This window comes from Protopterus annectens, chromosome 11.part0, assembly GCF_019279795.1.
Source record: "Protopterus annectens isolate FY-2018-M chromosome 11.part0, PAN1.0, whole genome shotgun sequence".
Classification (NCBI taxonomy): domain Eukaryota; kingdom Metazoa; phylum Chordata; order Ceratodontiformes; family Protopteridae; genus Protopterus; species Protopterus annectens.
This window is the reverse complement of record NC_056745.1, coordinates 512,440,122-512,459,634: the sequence shown is the minus strand read 5'-3', so window position 1 is coordinate 512,459,634 and position 19,513 is coordinate 512,440,122. Positions and strand designations below refer to the sequence as shown.

The window sequence follows — 19,513 nt, the reverse complement described above, 5'->3', positions numbered from 1 at the left end:
TTCTCCATCTATCTGTCCTCGATCTCTCCATCTGTCTGTCCTCGATCTCTCCATCTGTCTGTCCTCGATCTCTCCATCTGTCTGTCCTCGATCTCTCCATCTGTCTGTCCTCGATCTCTCCATCTGTCTGTCCTCGATCTCTCCATCTGTCTGTCCTCGATCTCTCCATCTGTCTGTCCTCGATCTCTCCATCTGTCTGTCCTAGATCCCTCCATCCAATCTGTCTCCATCCCTATGTGTTCATTCATATTTTGTGTACATTACATGTAATATGTACACACACATATATATGTATACGTATATAATGTAATGTACCGTATACGTATAATGTCCGCGTATGCGTACACAAATGTCCGCGTATGCGTACACAAATGTCCGCGTATGCGTACACATGTCTGCATATGCGTACACAATTTGTCTTCTATTCCATTGTTGCAGTAATTCTACATGTGGGTTTACCCTTCATCCTTTCACGTGCGTTCAGCCAGTATTCCAAAGTTTTTCAGTCCCGCAGAGTGCGTCGGGTGTGGTAGCAGGAACGTGGGCCATAAAAGTGACGTCTGTATGCACCAGCCCTCTGAACTTTTCAGCTGCCAGTTGTATGCCAGGTATTCCTGCTACCCGTGGGTGTCTGTTTTGAAAAAAATCAGGTAAGTACCCCATTGGGGAACCGTTCAGTCCTTTATTGTAGTCTGTTCATGTCATCCTGAAGGGGCAAGTGTAAGTGTGGCTGGCAGATTCCCCAAATGTACACTCACGATCAGTACCTTTTTTGTCTGGGCAAAGAACACTACCACAATTCCTGCTCGGTCTGTCAAGAGTTCGTCCCTAAGGCCCTTTGTCGCTGATTGCAAGCTCAACCTTTATTTTGAGAACCAGAGGTTAAAGCAGCTTGTGTTAGGGTATGTATATATAAATGTGTGTGTGTATATATATATATATATATATATATATATATATATATATATATATATATATATATATATATATATATATATATGTATGTATGTGAGTTTTATATACATGCACATATATATAATATATATATATATATATATATATATATATATATATATATATATATACATATATATATTTATACACACACACATGTATTGCACACATTTTTGCTTTATCAGCCGAAGAGATCTGAGGTAAATGGGGTTGGTGCATTTATTGGTAAGGGAAAAGCTTGAGTTCAAAGTAGCCATGAAAGTTTGCAATGGCCGAGTCTGATCCGAGGGATAGGGACTGAACCCATCAGTTGAGGAAGAATTCAAATCAACACAGACAGAACGTTATGGTGAGTACATAACTTTTTTCATCAAATGTGTAGGTATGGATTTTGACACTTGTGTAGGTTTGCTTAATGCATAAAAATTCTTGTCTCAGACAGCAAGAATGTGTATAACTCCCTTTTTAACAAAGGATTTGGAGAATTTTAGGTTAGTATACAGTTTTTGAGATGCTGTCCATTTTTTTGTAACTTGCCATGCAGCCTTTTGCAATTATTCATCGTTCTTTGAATCATAGGTGATTATGGAAGTGCAATTGAGACGCTTGTTACTGCAATTTCTCTAATTAAGCAGTCTAAAGTGTCTGCTGATGATCGTTGTAAAGTATTGATAAGCTCTCTACAAGACTGTCTTCATGGAATAGAGTCAAAGTCTTACGGTTCTGGGTCAAGGTAAGTGTCATCATTTTTGAAATGTTCCTAAACTAATTTTTTATTGAGATGTAGTGCATGCAGTTTAGTTTTTAATTTTCATCTTAAACTTTCTGCTTGAGAGCTTTTTTGCTAGAGTAGTTTAGGTTGAAGTTCATTTGGATATTTTGTTGTGAAAATACCCGAAACATCAGAGTTGAACATGCATTTCTATGAAAGCTCAGTCACTTTTGGAGCTGAATTGATATGAATAAAATGTTAGAATAAGAGCATTGCATAAAATCATAAGCCCCGTTCCATAACTGCAAGGATTTATAAATGTGGTCCTCCTAAGATGCATCAAGAGCAACTTAAATAAGAGTAATTAATCTGTTTGTTGCACCTCTAATTGAAATCTGTTCCATATTTCTGTCCATAGTTTGCAACCTTCCATCTCCTGAATGAGGAACGCTACCACTTGAAACGTGGACCACTTAGTACAAGCTTATTAACAGCTTCAACTAGGAAGCTCACAAGATGGTTAAAATGTTTTAATCTTCTTTTGATGGTTAATGAATCAGTAGTTACTATGAATATCAGTCAAATTCTTCACACTGGATGTGTGACAGACCCTTGGTGTGGAACAGTGAGGAACATGGACTTTAAGAACCAAAATGAGGAACGTTCCTCATAATGAGGTACACTTGAGGTGTGGATTTCGCAAATCATGTGACAAAAAATTCCATCCTTGCCTGTTAACTCTTGCTTAATACAAAGTTATTCCTCATATGTGGGGAAATGGTTTGCAACGTGAATTTCATAATTGTTAAAGTACTTGTATGTCCAAATTGGATCAACGTGTAGATTTAAACTTACAGCTGTAATATATTTAAAACATGTTTGAGGTTTCTGTATTTATAGCTCTTCCCGTGTACAGAAGCCACATTCAGATTCAGTTGTTGATCTAATCAATTTAAGGTGTGGTATTAATCCTACTATACTTGTGCAAAACATTTGCATGTTTCTACAGAAACACCTGATTAACATGGACTTGAGATGCTGTCATCATCAGCCCCTTTTTTTCACCATTTTTTTTTTTACATAGGTTTAGGGTATCCTGTTAACTGTTGCCAACTCTCTTGAGTCAGTGCCACACACCTGCCTTCAACACTCCTGCCTGACTCTAGTTGCTGTAATGCCTAAATATTTGAAGTATATATTTGAAAAATAAGTCACAGCTGATATTAAGGACGTAAGGATGTTTAACTTGGGGCCATGTTCAAAACTGTACATTTTGCTTAGTTAAATGAAGCTCTGTAGTTCATCCACTTTTGCAATTTATATAGAAAGTTGTGGGGAAAAAAACTGAGTATAGAAATAAGGTTTACTATTTTAGCATCATCTGCACAGCCCATCATGTAGAGGTTAGCAGGCATTAGACAAAAAATCTGTGGTACGCAATCTTTCCCCTTTTTAGTGTCATCTGTCACTTGAAAAAGTACATTGACCCTAACTCTCTTTACCAACACCGAGGTTTGTTCCTGCAAGCTAGTGGGATAATCCAGTCTGTAATGTGTCCTACTGTCTAAAGCCGTAACTTCAGTATTTAAAATCATTATGCATGAAGTCCCAAGTCTTACTTCCATATAACATTACAACTTTCATGAGTCCACAAGACCTTTTCAAAGCACTAAATTGGACTGGCATCACTAGATAATGGGTTAGTTGTCTACCTGCTTAGTGAGTCTTTTGTTTCAGCAATTTGTGTCCCCCTCCCCCAAAAGGTATGAATTATTTTAAAGAATGTCAAAATAACTGTCCGGGATAAAATACTCCTTGGCGTTGCTCAAAAAATGCAGTGGATTCATCAAGATCAGCTGCCGTGGAGTTCAAGACCAGCTGCTGTTTGCTTATTTATCTTTATAAATGCTACATCTTTTAAATAAGACAGACAAGTCTTTATGAATAACAGCTTAATTTAGCGGAGTACAGTTCTGGAGAAATTCTACAAATGAGAATTCCTTCTGTATCCTTAATATCTTAACAAACAAAAGCCTTGGACCCCCACTAAGTTGATAGACAAAGTAGTATACAAAGAATTATGCTTTGTGATTTACTGAGCTACCCAATGAATCTTTGTTACTGCTGTTTTTGTGGACTTGGTTGCAAATACCACATCTAGTATTCTGTTTCTTTACAAGCTGATTTAAGATTATTTGCAAAATTACATCATTTTTTTCTAGTCTACTGTGAGTTCCATTCACTGTGTAGTGCATTTGTTTTCCATGTACCATGTATGTACTTTGTGTGGGGCAGGGCTGGAGGGCTTTCCCTGTGTTTTGGCAGGGCTGGAGGGCTTCCCCTGTGTGAAGTTGAGACTCAAGTCCTAAGACAAACTTGTATAGTTACGTAATACAGTAGACCTGTAACACTACAGAAGTAGCAGATGTAGACTGCATTTTCTTAACACTGACCTCTACAGTTTTGCGGAGATGGATACTCCACAGTGTTCTCTGTTAATGTCCCACATGCCCATTCAGACTGCAAACCTTTTCATACCGGGTTTCTGTTACAAATGCCACACCTCTATATTCCTGTAAGTCTCAGGTCAGTTTTGTTTTTAGCAGTACAAACTAGAATTTTGCTGAGCATTCTTATAGTTCCTTATTGTAAAGATATAGCTAATCTCACAAGTTTTAGCTCCTGTTTTAAACATGATAGTTTATACTTCCTGCCAAAGATGTGTTTACTGCACATTGCTAAAAAGTGGGTTCTTATGGAATCTTCTCTTATTTGGGTTTCCTTGCATTTCCAAGCAAGCCAGCATATATATTTATGCTTTTAAAATGCCTGATTTTGTCTACAGTATAGTTCGGCAGTTAAGCTTTTTTCCAAGCTTCACTAGGAAAACGAAAACTATGCTGGAAAAACTGATTTATTGTAAAAAACAGTGGTTAAGCGCTTTCTACAGTACTAGACTGTCTTCATCAGAACGTTGAAGACAGTCTAGTACTGTAGAAAGCGCTTAACCACTGTTTTTTACAATAAATCAGTTTTTCCAGCATAGTTTTCGTTTTCCTAGTGAAGTCTTTGCCACTGGTTGGTGATTTTTTATTCATTTGTTGGTCACTGGGACACATCTGCCTTTGATTTTTTCCAAGCTTATTTGATTAGACCACCCTCTTTCCCTTGCATCCCTTCTTACTAGTTCACGGGTTTCAAAACCTTGGTAAAAGTCAAACTTTCTGATATTTGAAATGTCAGGCAAATGACCTGTAGATTGTTTTAAAGTGGGTTCCTCTGATTTGGCATCTTTTTTTGTTTGACCTCTTTGTTGAACATGCACAATTTCTTGTGCAGGAGATCCAAGTATATCCTGTAATGGTGTTGGGGGGGGGGTGTAATTTGAATTGCATGGAAACAATGCTATACCATAAGCCAGTTTGGAACATGAACAGAACCATGTGCATGTGATGCTGACAGTCCAAGATCAGTTTGCAGACTGGGAAGCTGGAAGACTGGTGAGATCGGGGTGGGGTTTAGGCTTGTGTTGCTAGAGGTCAGCTTACCTGTCTTTAGGGAGGGTACTTCTTGTGGTCCATTACTATTTTCTAGCTGAAGCTGGAGAGCAGTATGCATTTCTCACTGAGCAGCAGACAAATTTCAATACATCATGGGTAGCAGCACTCGTGGCATGTTAGTTACTGCACAACCCACCCCTTACAGAAGTTTGAAGGATCGATAATAAAGCATAAAGAAACACTGTCAAAACTCAGTAAAGGATATTTTAGATGAGTAAAATTTAATACTGAAAACAGCCTGACATCTAGGAAGCAAAGTGTAAGATATAAACCTATTTGCTCTTCCTTTTCAAACTTGCAGTTTTGGGATGATTGGCCCCAAAAGGTGTTGTCAGTTGAACAAGAAAACAAGAACAGTGCATCATGCTTATGAAATGATGGGTAAAAATGGGTGTATACTAAGGTTATATACTCATTCTGAAAAGAGGTATGGAGCGCCTCGAAATTGATTGCATGCATGTATAGATCTGCAATCGTATGACTACATATATCTGCTGACCTCATATCAAACATATTGAAACATGAAGAGAACAAGTATTGGATGACCTCCTTGCTTAGTTTAGCAGAAGTACATCTTTAAGCAGGTGTGGAAACCAAACCAGAAGTAGATAAATTGGGCAGCATCTGAATGTCAAAGGATATAAGGGGAAGTGTCAAATAAGGCTAGAAATATGGAAAAGGCTTAAATATAGTTGCAAGTACAGAAAACTCTTGGTACAACCTTATGTCGATCAGGATCTGACACAGGAATGTTTTTAAGAGGTGAATTTAAACCAAAAGATGAAAGGTTAATATTGGCCCAGGATAGTGGACTACATACATGAGCTTGGTAGCGAAGCTGACAAATGCAGGACTGGAAAAGGTCACACATATTGTTGCTGCGTGTGATGCACTAAGGGCCTGTACACAGGCAGTGTGGCAAGATGGTTGCATTGGGGGATTGTGTAAACATTAAAGTAGCTGACAAGCATTAAAAACGTGAGCCACAAAGTATTAGAGAAGTATTTGTCTTAATTCCTCCTCATTATAGGGTTTTTGATCTGGCTCGCCCACGTTCTGCAGATTTGAATCAGACTCAAGTTTCTCCCTCTTACCCATAATGAACAGCATCTGCCCAAGTACCTCAGATCTCATTTGCCGCTTCAGCCTACCGGACTTGGATCTCTAGCTCTCAAGCTTCAAAGTCCTTAGGTGGATTCTGCAAGTCATCCCCCTGTTTCTCTTTCCGTTTGTGTGTGTTTGTGTGTGTTTGTGTGTGTTTGTGTGTGTTTGTGTGTGTTTGTGTGTGTTTGTGTGTGTTTGTGTGTGTTTGTGTGTGTTTGTGTGTGTTTGTGTGTGTTTGTGTGTGTGTTTGTGTGTGTTTGTGTGTGTTTGTGTGTGTTTGTGTGTGTTTGTGTGTGTGTTTGTGTGTGTGTTTGTGTGTGTTTGTGTGTGTGTGTGTGTGTGTGTGTGTTTGTGTGTGTGTGTGTGTGTGTGTGTGTGTTTGTGTGTGTGTGTGTGTGTGTGTGTGTGTGTGTGTGTGTGTGTGTGTTTGTGTGTGTTTGTGTGTGTGTGTGTGTGTGTTTGTGTGTGTTTGTGTGTGTGTGTGTGTGTTTGTGTGTGTTTGTGTGTGTTTGTGTGTGTTTGTGTGTGTGTGTGTGTGTGTTTGTGTGTGTTTGTGTGTGTTTGTGTGTGTTTGTGTGTGTTTGTGTGTGTTTGTGTGTGTTTGTGTGTGTGTGTGTGTGTGTGTGTGTGTGTTTGTGTGTGTGTGTGTGTGTCTTAAACTTAAAAAGATGAAGTATTTTTCGCTTTTGGATGACAAACCTTCACCCGGTTTTAAAAATTGCACTTGTGGGCATAAAATCCCTAACCAGGATGCCCACAAGGAGTGCATGTACTACCTGGGTGCTGACCACTTTAGTGGATTGTAACATTTGAGCTTCCTTCAATCTGCAGGCATTAGCTGACTGTAGAAATAAACTGCCTCTTAGAGGCCGCCTTCCCTCTGCTCCAAAGGCACACCCCTTCTGTGGCTTCTTCCTTTCCTGCTGCTGCCGCCAGAGTCTAAAAAGAGGTCCCTGTTTCACAGAGGGCCATTCTTGAAGCTAATAGGCCTAAAATCTTCGGATCCTCCTACTTTGGACCTGAAGAAATTACTTCACCAGTCTGATCCTACAGATCCATTGGATATGGGGGTTATTAACTTCTCTCATCCACCCTAGTCTGCTCCTACGCCAGTTCCCATTCCTCTGAAGCCTTGAACTTTGAGGCCTCTTGCTTTTTTTTCCAGGTCAAAGCTTTCCTGGCCCCTTCGTCTACTTCAGGTCCTCCAGAAGCTGGTCTGAGGCAGTTATGGACAGGATGATATTTCTTAAAGGCCATTATCCAGATGGGGGTAGTCTTGACTCTATCCCCTGTCAGATGTGTGAGCTACCCTAGCTAATCCATCAGAACTTCTCCAATCCGACTCTTGCTTTCCAAGTCACAGGATTTCCGTCTACTGTGCTTGTCTGGCTCGGTGCACGGGAAGCTTCCTTCAATGGGGATGCCTTTGACTGGTCTTGTTCCAGAATTTTCAGAGCATAACGAGTCTTGGAGCCATGATGTCCATGCTGGGGTTGGGTGACTTAAGTTATGCTTTGTCCTTTTTGGAGCCAACAGTTCCCTTAGGCAGTTTGGCACTTGATGGTTCGCGTCTGAACCCTTCTGGAGGCCATGGTTCTTGAGTGAGTCCTGCCTGTTTTCCCACTGTGGTTTTGGCTTTGGGGGAGATGGGAAAGGGCTTCTCCTGGTCCTTTAGCTTTTCAGATAGTGGAGAGGGTTTTCTCTTGAGTTGGAGATCCAATGGCACATGATGTCCTTTTCCCATGTTGTATTCTGCATATGGGTTTACTCATTTTGTCCTCATGTATGGCCAGTATACAAAAGTTATTAGTCCTTCTGAGGTGCATATGACATCTGACATGGCTGAGGGAATGAGGGCCATAAAAGTGACTGCTTGCACCAGCCCTCAGGACTTCTCAGCCGCCAGTTGTACGCCAGGTGCTACTGCTACAGCTGACATCTGATTCGAATAAATTTGATTAGTACCCCGTTGGGGACCTTTTCAGTCCTCATAAAATTGTATTGCCTAATGTCCTCCTATTCCTGTGTTGCAGTATTCTAGTAATGGGATTTTCTGCCCACTGGCGACTCTTACGTCGGCTCCTGTACAAAAGCTTCAGCTTGGCTTTTACAGTGTGCTTGGCACGTCACACGTAGGCTGTAAACCAGGGCCCTTAAATGTGACGTTTGCAAACACAATCACCAGAAATTTTCAGGTGTAGACTACCTTTGCATTGTACGACCGCTTCTTCATGGACGTCGCATCTTAAAAGATAAGTCACCTGTTGGGTTTCTAATTTTCTTATTTTTGCTGGTTGTTATTGCTTTGGCTTTGTTATTGTAGCCTTTTAGCTGATGGGTAAAAAGGGAAAGTGCCAATGCGGGCGCCGGATATCCCATAAAGACACCCATCATAGGTGTGTTTTTTTTGCTTAGGCTGGGAACATGATTACTTCTGCACAATTTGTTTATCTTTTGTGCCTAAGACCCTGCGCATCTGTCTGGCCGCTTTAAACCTCTACCTTGAAAATCAGAGCCTTAAGCGGTTAGCCCTTGGAATGGATCCTGTATTGGAGGCCACACCTGAACTTCCGCGCAAGATGGCCAGGATACTAGGCCTTCCTCGCCTGCCGCTCCGCTTACCGACACACTGCCCACTGCCTATCTAGGGGTTAAGGTGCACTCAGCGGATCCGTTGACTGCAACGTTGTCGCTTGAGGAAGCCGTTGTACAGCTAATGACTGGCATGTCCTCTGAGCTTATCGAGACAACTAATTCCATAGAGGTCGAGAGGGAACCAATTTCGGGGGTATCGGACCGGGATTCAGACTTGGGATTTGTTAGCCTCCAAACAGGCTGCTCCCTGTTTCCACCCCGGCCAAAAAGAAGCCGAAAACTAAACATACTTTCTTTTCTACCGAAGTAACACCAGCCTGGCAGGCCTTCACCTCTCCCTCATGCAGGCCTTTATGGCGCTCAGGTCTTCCGCTACAGCCCCCCCTCATTCTGCCTTTATTGAGCCCTTGGCGGCCTCCTGCCTCTTCCCTCCCACCCATGACCCCTCAAGTCTGGGAGGAAGAGCATGACTCTTCCTCAGAAGAGCCCATTTATTGTGTCCAAGATTGCTCCCCCCCCCCCCCCAGGAATATTACTCCTGATGAGGAATCTGTGGAAGGGGATTCTCCTCCTGATGATATTGCGTTTGGTGAGGCCATCATAAAGATGGATTACTTTAAATGGGATACGTCTCAAATGACACACACAAAATGTACTTTGAGCTGCTGCAAGTAGAATCACCCTCCCCTTTGGCAGTCCCCCTGGTTCTACCCGCTTACTTGGATGCCTTCAGCTGTGCTTCTAAGGCCACAGATTCCCAGCCTTCAGCCCCCAAGCGTCCTGACCGCTTTTATAAAGTACCAGAGGACCAGAAATTCCTGTTTTAACCACCCTTGGTGGACCCAGATGTTGTTGCCACCACTGCAGATGAGCAGTCTAGACTGCTGCCTCGTTCCTACCCACAGATAAAGATAGTAAGTATATGGATTAGGATGTGAAAGAAGGTATATACTACCACTTTGACTATCAGGGCCATAAATTATCAAACCCATATGACTAAGTACGCACTAGACTTGGTTTCTCAGGCCTCTTCCATTGTGGCATCTCTGCCGGACGGCCCCATTAAGACTGACATTACATCCAAGCTCTCCTTGGCCCAACAGGAAGCTGGACATTCCATTAGATGCAGCTGCTATGCTGCAGAAACATCTGCAAGAGCTGCAGCATCTGCCTTTTTTTTCAGGAGGTACTCTTGGCTAAGATTTCAGAACCTCCCAGAGGATTTCAAGTCCAAGGTCCTGGACGCACCACTGGACCACAGTAGCCTTTTTGGAAAACAATTGGAGACCTTTTCAAAATTTGCAGGAAAAAAGTAACTACAGGACATAAAGCATCTTCTGGTTTCACCCATTCCCATGTATTATAAGAACTACCCTGCTAAAACTACCTTTGTGAGGTGTAATCCTCAGCCTGCTACCTAGAAGAGGGTCCAGAAGACCCACCTCTTCCAGACCTGCTGCTCCACCTCATCAGCCCAGACTCTACTTTCAGGAGAGAGGAAGCCCCAATAATGTGCGACTGCCTTGCCCACCTTCGCCTGTCGGCCTACCTTTCCCACTGTCTTCCCCTTTGGCAGTCCATCACCACAGACCGATGGATCTCATCCATTATCCAAAAAGGGTACTTCCTATCCTGGAAAGTAACCCCCCCCCCCCGGAAAGGCATTCCATTCCCTCCCAAAAACCAAGCCCACCTCATGCTACAAGTTCTGGCCGACCTTCTAAAGCTAGGCACCATAGAACCTGTCCCTTCAGGACAAGAAGGAAACGTGCTCTACTCCAGTATCTCCCTGGTCCCCCAAAAAAGATGGGCCCTGGAGACCCATCTTGGACTTGTCCTACCCAAATCTTCACCTTCAGGTACCCTGCTTCAAAATGCTTTCTGTTCCCACTCTGCTGCCCCTAATTCCAGCATAAGTTTTCATGGCCACCCTAGATCTAAAAGAGGCCTACCTGCACATACCCATCAGGACCCTCTCGCAGACAATTCATGCGTTTCTCTGGACATTCCTCTCACTTCCAATTTACTGACTTGCCCTTTGGTTTTTCCTCAGTTCCCCAAGTCTTTACAAAGTGCCTAGCCCCAACAATTGCCTTTAGCAGAACCCAGGGAATCCAGATTTACCCCTATCTGGACGACATCCTGATTCTGGCAGAGTCCAGAGATATTCTCTCAAGGCATCTACACTTCATGTCCCTTCTGCAGAATCTAGGGTTCACCATCAACCTGCGAAAATCCTCCCTGGTCCCAGGCCAGGACAAGATCTTACTAGGCTGCAGAATCAGAAGAGACATTATGAAGGCATTTCTACCGCAGGACATGGTTCTTTCTGTGACTTCCCACTTTCAGGAAACCCTAGTATCCCAGAAGGTGACAGCAAGGCAATTCCTCCGTCTCCTGGGTGTAATGGCAGCTACCATCCCCATGCTTCCACTGGCAAGAATGCACATGAGCAAGCTTCAGTGGCATCTCAAAACATCTGGACCCAACATCTTAGGTTCATAGGTAGGTACTAGGCTATCGGCCCAAGGGCCTACGTAAGCCTAGCCAGCAAGGTTCCGTAGCTTATGCCACCCAAGAAAGTTATTTTCCTATGCCACTGTCCAGCAGAGAGAGAGAGAGAAGTGATCCCCGGGGTGTATTTCCTATTTCCCATCCACTCATCAGGATTTTTCTTGGAGTGCTAATGAAGAACTTTGCTTGACATAGATGGGTAGCTTGTTCCAGAGTTTAACAAGTCTCTGGGACAGGAGTCTATCCCTCCAACGTGTCCTGTTTATTGTGGTGACAAGGTTTAGGGCCCTAGAGCGTGTAGTTCGGAGGGATTGGGATTTCTTTAGGTGTAGCATGTCCAACAGCTCTGGGTTTGACATAGCTTTATATGTTAGGCAGAGATCTCCTCTGAGTAGGCGATATGCTACGGAGTAAAGCTGGAGTTTTTTGAGGCGGTCAGTGTAGGGCATTTGTTTGAGGCCAGTAATCCTCTTTGTGGGGTACTTCTGTGGCCTTTCCAGCTGCTGCAGATGTCTTGAGGTACATTCCAAAAGGGGTGTTGTACTCTATAATGGGTCTAATGAGTGACGAGTAGAGGGGAACAATGACCTCTTTTTTTCCTGGATGAGAACCCTTTTATGATGTGTGCCATGTAGAAGGACTTCATGACTACTGTGGCGATGTGACTATCAAAGGTGAGACTACCGTCCACCTGGGACCCAAGGTCTCATCACGCATTCGGTGTTAAGTAGATTGCTGCCTATGTCGTAGTTCATGGGTACAGAGTTTTTACCAAAGGGGATGACACTGCACTTTTTGGCACTGAGCTTGAGGCCATGGTTCTGACACCAGGCATCTGTCTTGGTGAGGCCCTTCTCTAGGATGTCCACATCATTTGGGGACTTGACTATGGCTCCTAGTTTGCAGTCGTCTGTGAACTTCCTTAGCCAGAGGCCTTCTGTGTTGGCCTGTACTTCAGAGAAGTAAATACCAAACAGGAGCAGTCCCAGGACAGAACCCTGTGGTATTCCACTTGTCACTGCTTTGAAGTCAGATTTGGAGTCTGCAACTTTTACACTGTGGGTTCTTTCAGTGAGCCAGTTGGCAAACCCATCTTGTGATGTAGGGATTTATACCTAGTGTAGTGAGTTTAGCTATAATTCCAGAATGGGGGACAGTGTCGAAAGCCTTGGTGAGGTCAAGATAGGCTGTGTGAACCACCTTACCCTCATCCATGGCTTTGGTGACTGCCTCAAAGAAGTCGATCAGGTTCAGGAGGCATGATCTGCCTTTCACATACCCGAACTGGGTGAGATCCAGAGTTTGGAGGTTACCAATGTCTTTGAGTTCCATGATACGTTCCATGGCCTTGCAGACCAGGCTTGTCAGGCTAATAGGTCGATAGTTCCCAGGATCAGTGGTGGCTCCCCCTTTGTGGAGTGGGATAACTGTTGCTGTGCGCCATTCAGTGGGCACAAAGCCTGATGCAAGGCTGTTATTGAACATGGTGCTTAAGTGGGGAGCCAGTTCGTGTAAAACGCAGCCAGGGATGTTGTCCGGTCCCATGGATGCTGTGTTTTTGGCTTGAGTGTGCAGCTTTTACCTGCATAGTTGTGATTATAGGGACTCTGCATTCTTCCTGTATAGATATGGGCCCTTTAGGAGGGGGGAGGGGAGTAAAGTTAGCACTGAACCGATCTGCCATGATGTTGGCAATATCAGTTCGTTCTGTAATTTTCGTGCCTTTGTGCTGTAACTCAGAGCAGATCTGGGTGTTGCCATCTAAATTCTTGACATAGCTATAGAATGCTTTGTGGTTGTCCTTGGATTTAGTGGCGATTTTGTTTTCGTAGCTAGCTTTAGAGGATCTTATAAGGGATCTCAGCTTAGATATTCATCCCTTAGAGCAGGTCATTCCCTTCCTTCCCTGTCTAAAGGCAGAAATCAGCTGGTGGATCCAGCAAGTCCAACTTAACCCGAGAATCCCTCTACAACTACGCACCCCAACCCAAAATGCATACACATGCCTCAAATTCAGGGTAGGGAGCAACCCTGGCTTCCTACAGGATTCAAAAAAAGTGTCATTCCTCTATACAAACCAAGGACATCAGTATCAGGGAAATGCCAGCAGTCGTCTTAGTGCTGAAAACCTTTCTTCCCCTTCTGGTTCCAGGCGTGCTCCTGATAGTGACAGACAACACCACGGTTATGTGGTACCTCAACAAACAGGGAGGAACAAAAGGCCTTTCAGCTCTGCTGACTAGCCCTGCTGATATGGGACCTAGCCGCTTGCCACAACTTAGTTCTGCAGGTGGCCTACATCCCCTCACAGGACAACCACCTAGCAGATCTCTTGAGCAGGACCTCCTCACCTCAGCACGAATGGATACTAAACAGAGAGGTCATCCTGGACATAGTCTACCAGTGGGTGCTCCATAAATAGACCTGTTTGCCTCGCCCCAGAACAGGCAACTGCAAACCTTCTGCTCAAAAGCCTACTCCCTTCTAGCATGGAGAGTGGACATTTTTAGCATCTCTTGGGAGGTGAAATTCCTTTATGCCTTACCCCCATTCCCACTGATTCAGAAAGTCCTCCTGAAAATACAGGACAAACAAAAAATCTTGTTAGACTCCCTACTGGCCAAGGCAGCACTGTTTCCCTTTACTTCACAAGCTAGCCAAGGACAGTCACTTCAAAGTTACCCTACAGGGTTGACCTACTGACACAAGAACTTTCCTCCACCCACATTTGTAGATGTTATCCCTGACTATGTGGGTGATAAACTTTTTAATCCCTTTCAGACACCACTACTAGAGGACGTGCTTTCTGTCCTAAGGGAGGCAAGGAAACCTCGCACCAAAAAATCTTACCTGGCTAAGTGGGAAAGATTTATTAAATGGTGTCTGCACAAGGGAAGGGACCCTTGCTCTTATGAGGTCACCCTGGTTCTCTTCTACATGTCAGTTGATTAAAGGTGGACTCTCTTTATTCTTCAAAGTACACCTTTCTGCTATATCAGCCTGCCAGCTCCTTGACCCCCACCCTTGCTAGCCAGGCTCGATGTAAAGCCCTTACTTAAAGAGGTCTTACACATGAGACCACCAAAAAAATCTATCCCTCCGCCCTGTGACCTGAACTGCATCTTAGAGAAACTAACCCAGCACCCTTTTGAACCAGCTGGGTGTTCCTTCCTACAAATGTGTACATGGAAGATGGTCCTGCTTGTGGCCATCACTTCAGCCAGAAGGCTGTCAGAGTTGCAGGCTTTAATGGCCGCCCCCCCTACTGTCTTCCACAAAGACAGGGTTACCCTGCAAACCAACCCCTCTTTTATGTCCCAGGTGGTCATTGACCTGTCTCTTAACCAATCTATCCAGTTATCCTCCTGCTTTCTTTCCCCCTCTAACGAAGGGGAGTAAATTCTGCACTCCTTGGACGTGCACAGGCAGTTAAGATTCTACCTGGACAAAACTAAAACCATTAGGAAAAGTGACAAGTTCTGTCTCCTTTCACTCTAGAGCCATGGGCAAGGCAGTCTCCAAGCAAAGCATTGCATGCTGGATTAGGAAAATTTCCCTCTTACTCCCTCCATGGAAAGGTCCCCCCAGTGGGAGTAAAAGCCCATTCCACTAGGGCGGTGACCGCCTCCAGGGCCTTCATGAAAGATCTAGACACAGCATACATTTTGGAAGCAGCCAGATAGGCCACTATCCACACTTTCACCAAACATTACAAGCTGGACCAAATTTCTAGAGTTAGAGCAGGATTTGCCAGGGCAATCCTCCAGGGTCTTGTTGAATCCTCTTCAAATACCACCGCCCTCTCATCCACATAAGCTATGGTACACTCCCACTACTAGAATACTGCAACATAGCAATAGAAAGACCTAGAATAGTTGTGTAAAATCTTACCATAATTTTATTTTTTTACATTTGTTGTAACTGTAGATGTCCTTTTCCATGTTGCAGTATTCCTTCCCACCCACCAGTCCCCCCAGCTCTTTTCCCTTACCTGTCCTTTCCTTTGTACAATAGGTCACTAGGTCACACACCTGAAAACAAATGGCATTCCTCTTGCGGGGCCCCTTTTCTCCGCCTGCTGGCCTTAAAGTTCTGAGGATTGTGCTTGCAGACGTCACATTTCACACCCCTAGTTTATGGCCTATGTGTGACGTCCCACACACACTGCAACAGCAGAGCTTGAAGCTGTTGTATAAGAGCCGATGTACGAGTCGCCTGAGGGCAGAAAATCCCACTACTAGAATACTGCAACATGCAAGAGAAGGACATCTATGGTTATAGTAAGATTTTAAACTGTTTTATGTCATCCAGAAAGGTTAGCAATGCAGCCGCCAGATCCATCACAAGGATGCCCACGATTAGTGCCTTTTCTGTTTGGGACGGTCGCACGACCACAAGGCCTGGCCCATTTGCCAGGCGTTTGTACCCATGACCCTGCGTAGCTGCTTGCATGCATTAAACCTTTACTTACAAAACCAATGCCTTAAGCAGATTACTTTAGGAATGGAGGGCTCTTCAGATGTTACTTCAGAACTGCCAAGACCCTATGGCCCTCATCTACTGCTGAGCCTTTTCAATCCAGTCCTCAGCCTGTGGCCATTGGTCTGGTAGAAGGATCTGGATCTGCTGCATTGGCTAGAGCAGGTACCTCCATGGATGCCGCACATTCGCTTGTTGAGAGCATGTCTGCTGAGGATATACCGGTGCCAGTTTCTGAAGCCAGTTGGGGGGGGGGCAGCGTTTTTGAAGGCCCATCTGATCCCTCCGGCCCTCAAGTCTCCAGATTCCAGGCATTGGATGCCTGCTTGGCCCCTTAAAAGTTGGGGAAAAAGGAAGCATATTTCTCCCTCTCCAGAAAGCATGCCTGATTAGCAGGCTTTTTAATCAAAGCCTTTTTTTTGCTTTCATGGCCTTGAGGCCTACCTGTAATGCTAGTGCTTCTACATCCCCTCCAGTCCTGAGTCCTAGGCCTCAGACCCTATCTCTAGGGAAGAGGAAGACTTGTCCGATTCCTCAGAGGAATCACCGTCTTATACTTAACAGATTTTTTTTCCCCTTTGGGGTGTTGCTCCCCTGAGGAAGAATCAATTGATCCCGACTCCTCCGCAGAAGACTTGACATTTGGAGAAACCATTTCCAGGATGAAGAAACACTTCAAATGGGAATCCTCTGAAATGACTGAGGTCCAAAAAAGATGACCTCATTCAGTTGGGTTCCCTAAACTCTTCTACGGTTCCACCTATCCTGCCTTCCCTTTTTAGATGCCTTCTCAGCAACTATTAACTCAGACTCCCAACCTCCTCCTCCACGCAGACCATAGAGACTTTACAAGGTGCTTGACACTGCTAAGCATCTGCTTAAGTGCCCACCTGCTGATCCAGCCTCCATCTTCTATGGACAAGGCCTCTAAACTCCTACCCACTGCCACCATTCTCCCTGCTGACAGACAGCAAAACAGTGGAGCAGCTGGGTAAAAAGATTTATATTTCTGCTACCTTGTCCTTCAGAGCGACAAATTACCAAGCTCACCTGACCCAAGTATGCCTTGTAAGTTCATAGGTGTGTACTAGGCTAATGGCCTTGGAGCCTTTACAAGCCTAGCCCCAAAAAATTGCCCAGGCACCGTGCCACCTGATGTTAGCTCACAGTGCCCCTATCCAGTAGGGCAACTGGAGTGATCCTTGGGGTGAACTTTTACCAATCCAGTAGTCAGGATTTCTCTTGAAGAGGGCTAATGAGGTGCTCTGCTTGACATGAATGGGGATGCTTATTCCAGAGTATGGACAGTCTTTGGCAGATGAACCTGTCCCTCCAGCATGTTCTGCTAAATGTGGTAATGAGGTTGTGAACTCTGGAGCGTGTGGCATGGAGGGATTGAGATTTCTTTAGGTGTAGCTTTTTAAGTAAGGCTTGGTCGGACGTGGCTTTGTAAGTCAAGTAGAGATCACCTCTAATAGGTAAGAGACTGAACAGCTGGTTTCTTGATTCTGTCCATGTAAGACGTGTGTTTAAGACCAAGGATCCTTTTTGTGAGGTACTTTTGTGGCCCCTTCAGCTTTTGTAGGTGTGTGGGCAGGTACATGACAGACAGGGCATTATATTCGATTGGTCTAATGAGGGATTAGTAGAGGGATGATGACCTCTTTTTTTTTTTTTTTTTTTTTCTTTTTTTTCTGGATGTGAAAATTTGGTTATAAGATGTGCCACATCGAAGGACTTCCTGACCACAGTGGCAATGTAATGGTCAAAGGTGAGGTGGCTGTTGACCTGTGTGCCCAGGTCTCTTATAGGTTTATAGGTAGGTACTAGGCTATGTGCCCAAAGGCATTTATAAGCCTAGCCAGAATGTGATGGCTTTCGCTGCCCCCTTAGATTAGTTCCCTGTTCCCCTGTCCAGCAGAGCCACTGAAGTGATCCCCGGAGTAAACTGTTTCCCATACACTCGTCAAGGTTTCTTTTGAAGAGTGTTAGCGAGGAGCTCTGCCTAATGTAGATTGGAGTCATGTTCCAAAGCATGGGAAGTCTCTGGGACAGGAATCTCTTCCTCCAGCACATCCTATTTATTGTGGTGAGGTTTTGATCCCTAGAGCGTGTGGCTCAAGGGGATAAGGTTTTCTTCAGGTGGAGCATGTCCATCAATTCTGGGTTGGACATGGCCTTGTATGTCAGGCAGAGATCACCTCTGAGTAGGCGGTATGCGGCCAAGTACAGCTGGAGTTTCTTCAGTTGAGCTGCATAGGGCATCTGTTTGAGGCCAGTGATCCTCTTGGTGAGGTACTTCTGTGTTTTTTCCAGCTGTTGCAAGGTGTCTTTTAAGGTACATCCCAAATGGGGTGTTGTATTCTATGATGGGTCTGAGTAGAGGGGCACAATGATCTCTCTTGATCTGGATGTTAACCCTTTTGTGATTAAGTGGGCCACGTAGAAGGATTATGTAACCACTTTGGCAATGTGATTGTCAAAGGTGAGATTACTATCTACTTGGGTCCCCAGATCCCTTATGTCTTCCGTATTTAGTGGACTACCACCTATGTGGTAGTTTGTGGGTACTTTGTTTTTTCCAAATGGGATGACTATGCACTTTTTGGTATTTAGCGTGAGGCCATGATTTTGACACCAGGTATCCATCTGAGAGACCCTTTTGGACTATGTCTGTCTCAGCCGGAGAGTCAATTATAGCCCCTAGTTTGCAGTCGTCTGCGAACTTGGTCAGCCATAGTCCTCCTGTGCTTGCCTGTACCTCTGAGACGTATATGCCGAACAGGAGGGATCCTAGGACTGAGCCCTGGAAACGCCACTTGTAACCGGTTTAGTTAGACATAGCTCCTGCGGCTGTCACTATGTGGGTTCGGTCCATGAGCCAGTTCGCAACTCATCTTGTGACGTAGGGGTTTATGTTTAGGCTGGTGAGCTTGTCTATAATACCAGAATGGGGAATGGTGTCGAAGGCCTTTGCGAGGTCTAGGTAGGCTGTGTGTACCACCTTTCCCTCATCTATAGCCTTGGTAACTGTCTCAAAGAAGTCCACCAGATTTAGGAGGCATGATCTGCCTTTAACAAAGCCGAACTGGGTAGAGTCCAGTGTGTGGAGGTTCACTATCTCTGTTAGAGTTCTGTGATGCGCTCCATAGCCATACAGACCAAGCTAGTCGGGCTTATAGGGTGATAGTTCCCGTGGTCTGTTGTGGCGGGGTCTGTTGTGGTTCCACCTTTGTGGAGCAGAATAACCATTGCTGTGCGCCACTCTCTGGGCACGTAGCCTGTGGAGAGGCTGAGTTTGGACACTGTGTTTAGGTGAGGGGTTAGTTCGTCTTTGAGCTCATGTAGTACGCAGCCTGGTACACCATCCGGTCCCATTGATGATGTGTTTTTGGCTTTGGAGAGAGGGCTGTTTTTAACCTGAGTGTCAGTGATTTCCAGGACTCTACATTCTTCTGGTATGGTTATGGGCCCTTTTAGGGGTGAGAGGGGGGGTGAAGTTTGCGCTGAACCTGTATGCCAGGATGTTGGTGATATCTGTCAGTTTAGTGTATTTTGTGCCATTCTGCACCAACTCCTAGCAGATCTGAGCATT

The 19,513-nt window shown here is 44.5% G+C and overlaps 1 protein-coding gene across 10 annotated transcripts in view; it reads left to right on the top strand.

Moving 5' to 3' along the window:
• The window catches only part of CPSF6 (cleavage and polyadenylation specific factor 6), a 1,684,023-nt gene that overhangs the window by 846,567 nt on the left and 817,943 nt on the right, over positions 1 to 19,513 (top strand). For all 10 annotated transcript variants that reach the window (XM_044088012.1, XM_044088011.1, XM_044088009.1 and 7 more), the window contains one exon: positions 1,534 to 1,687. In XM_044088012.1, the coding sequence (XP_043943947.1) occupies positions 1,534 to 1,687 (154 nt within the window). The remainder of the gene's footprint in view (positions 1 to 1,533; positions 1,688 to 19,513) is intronic.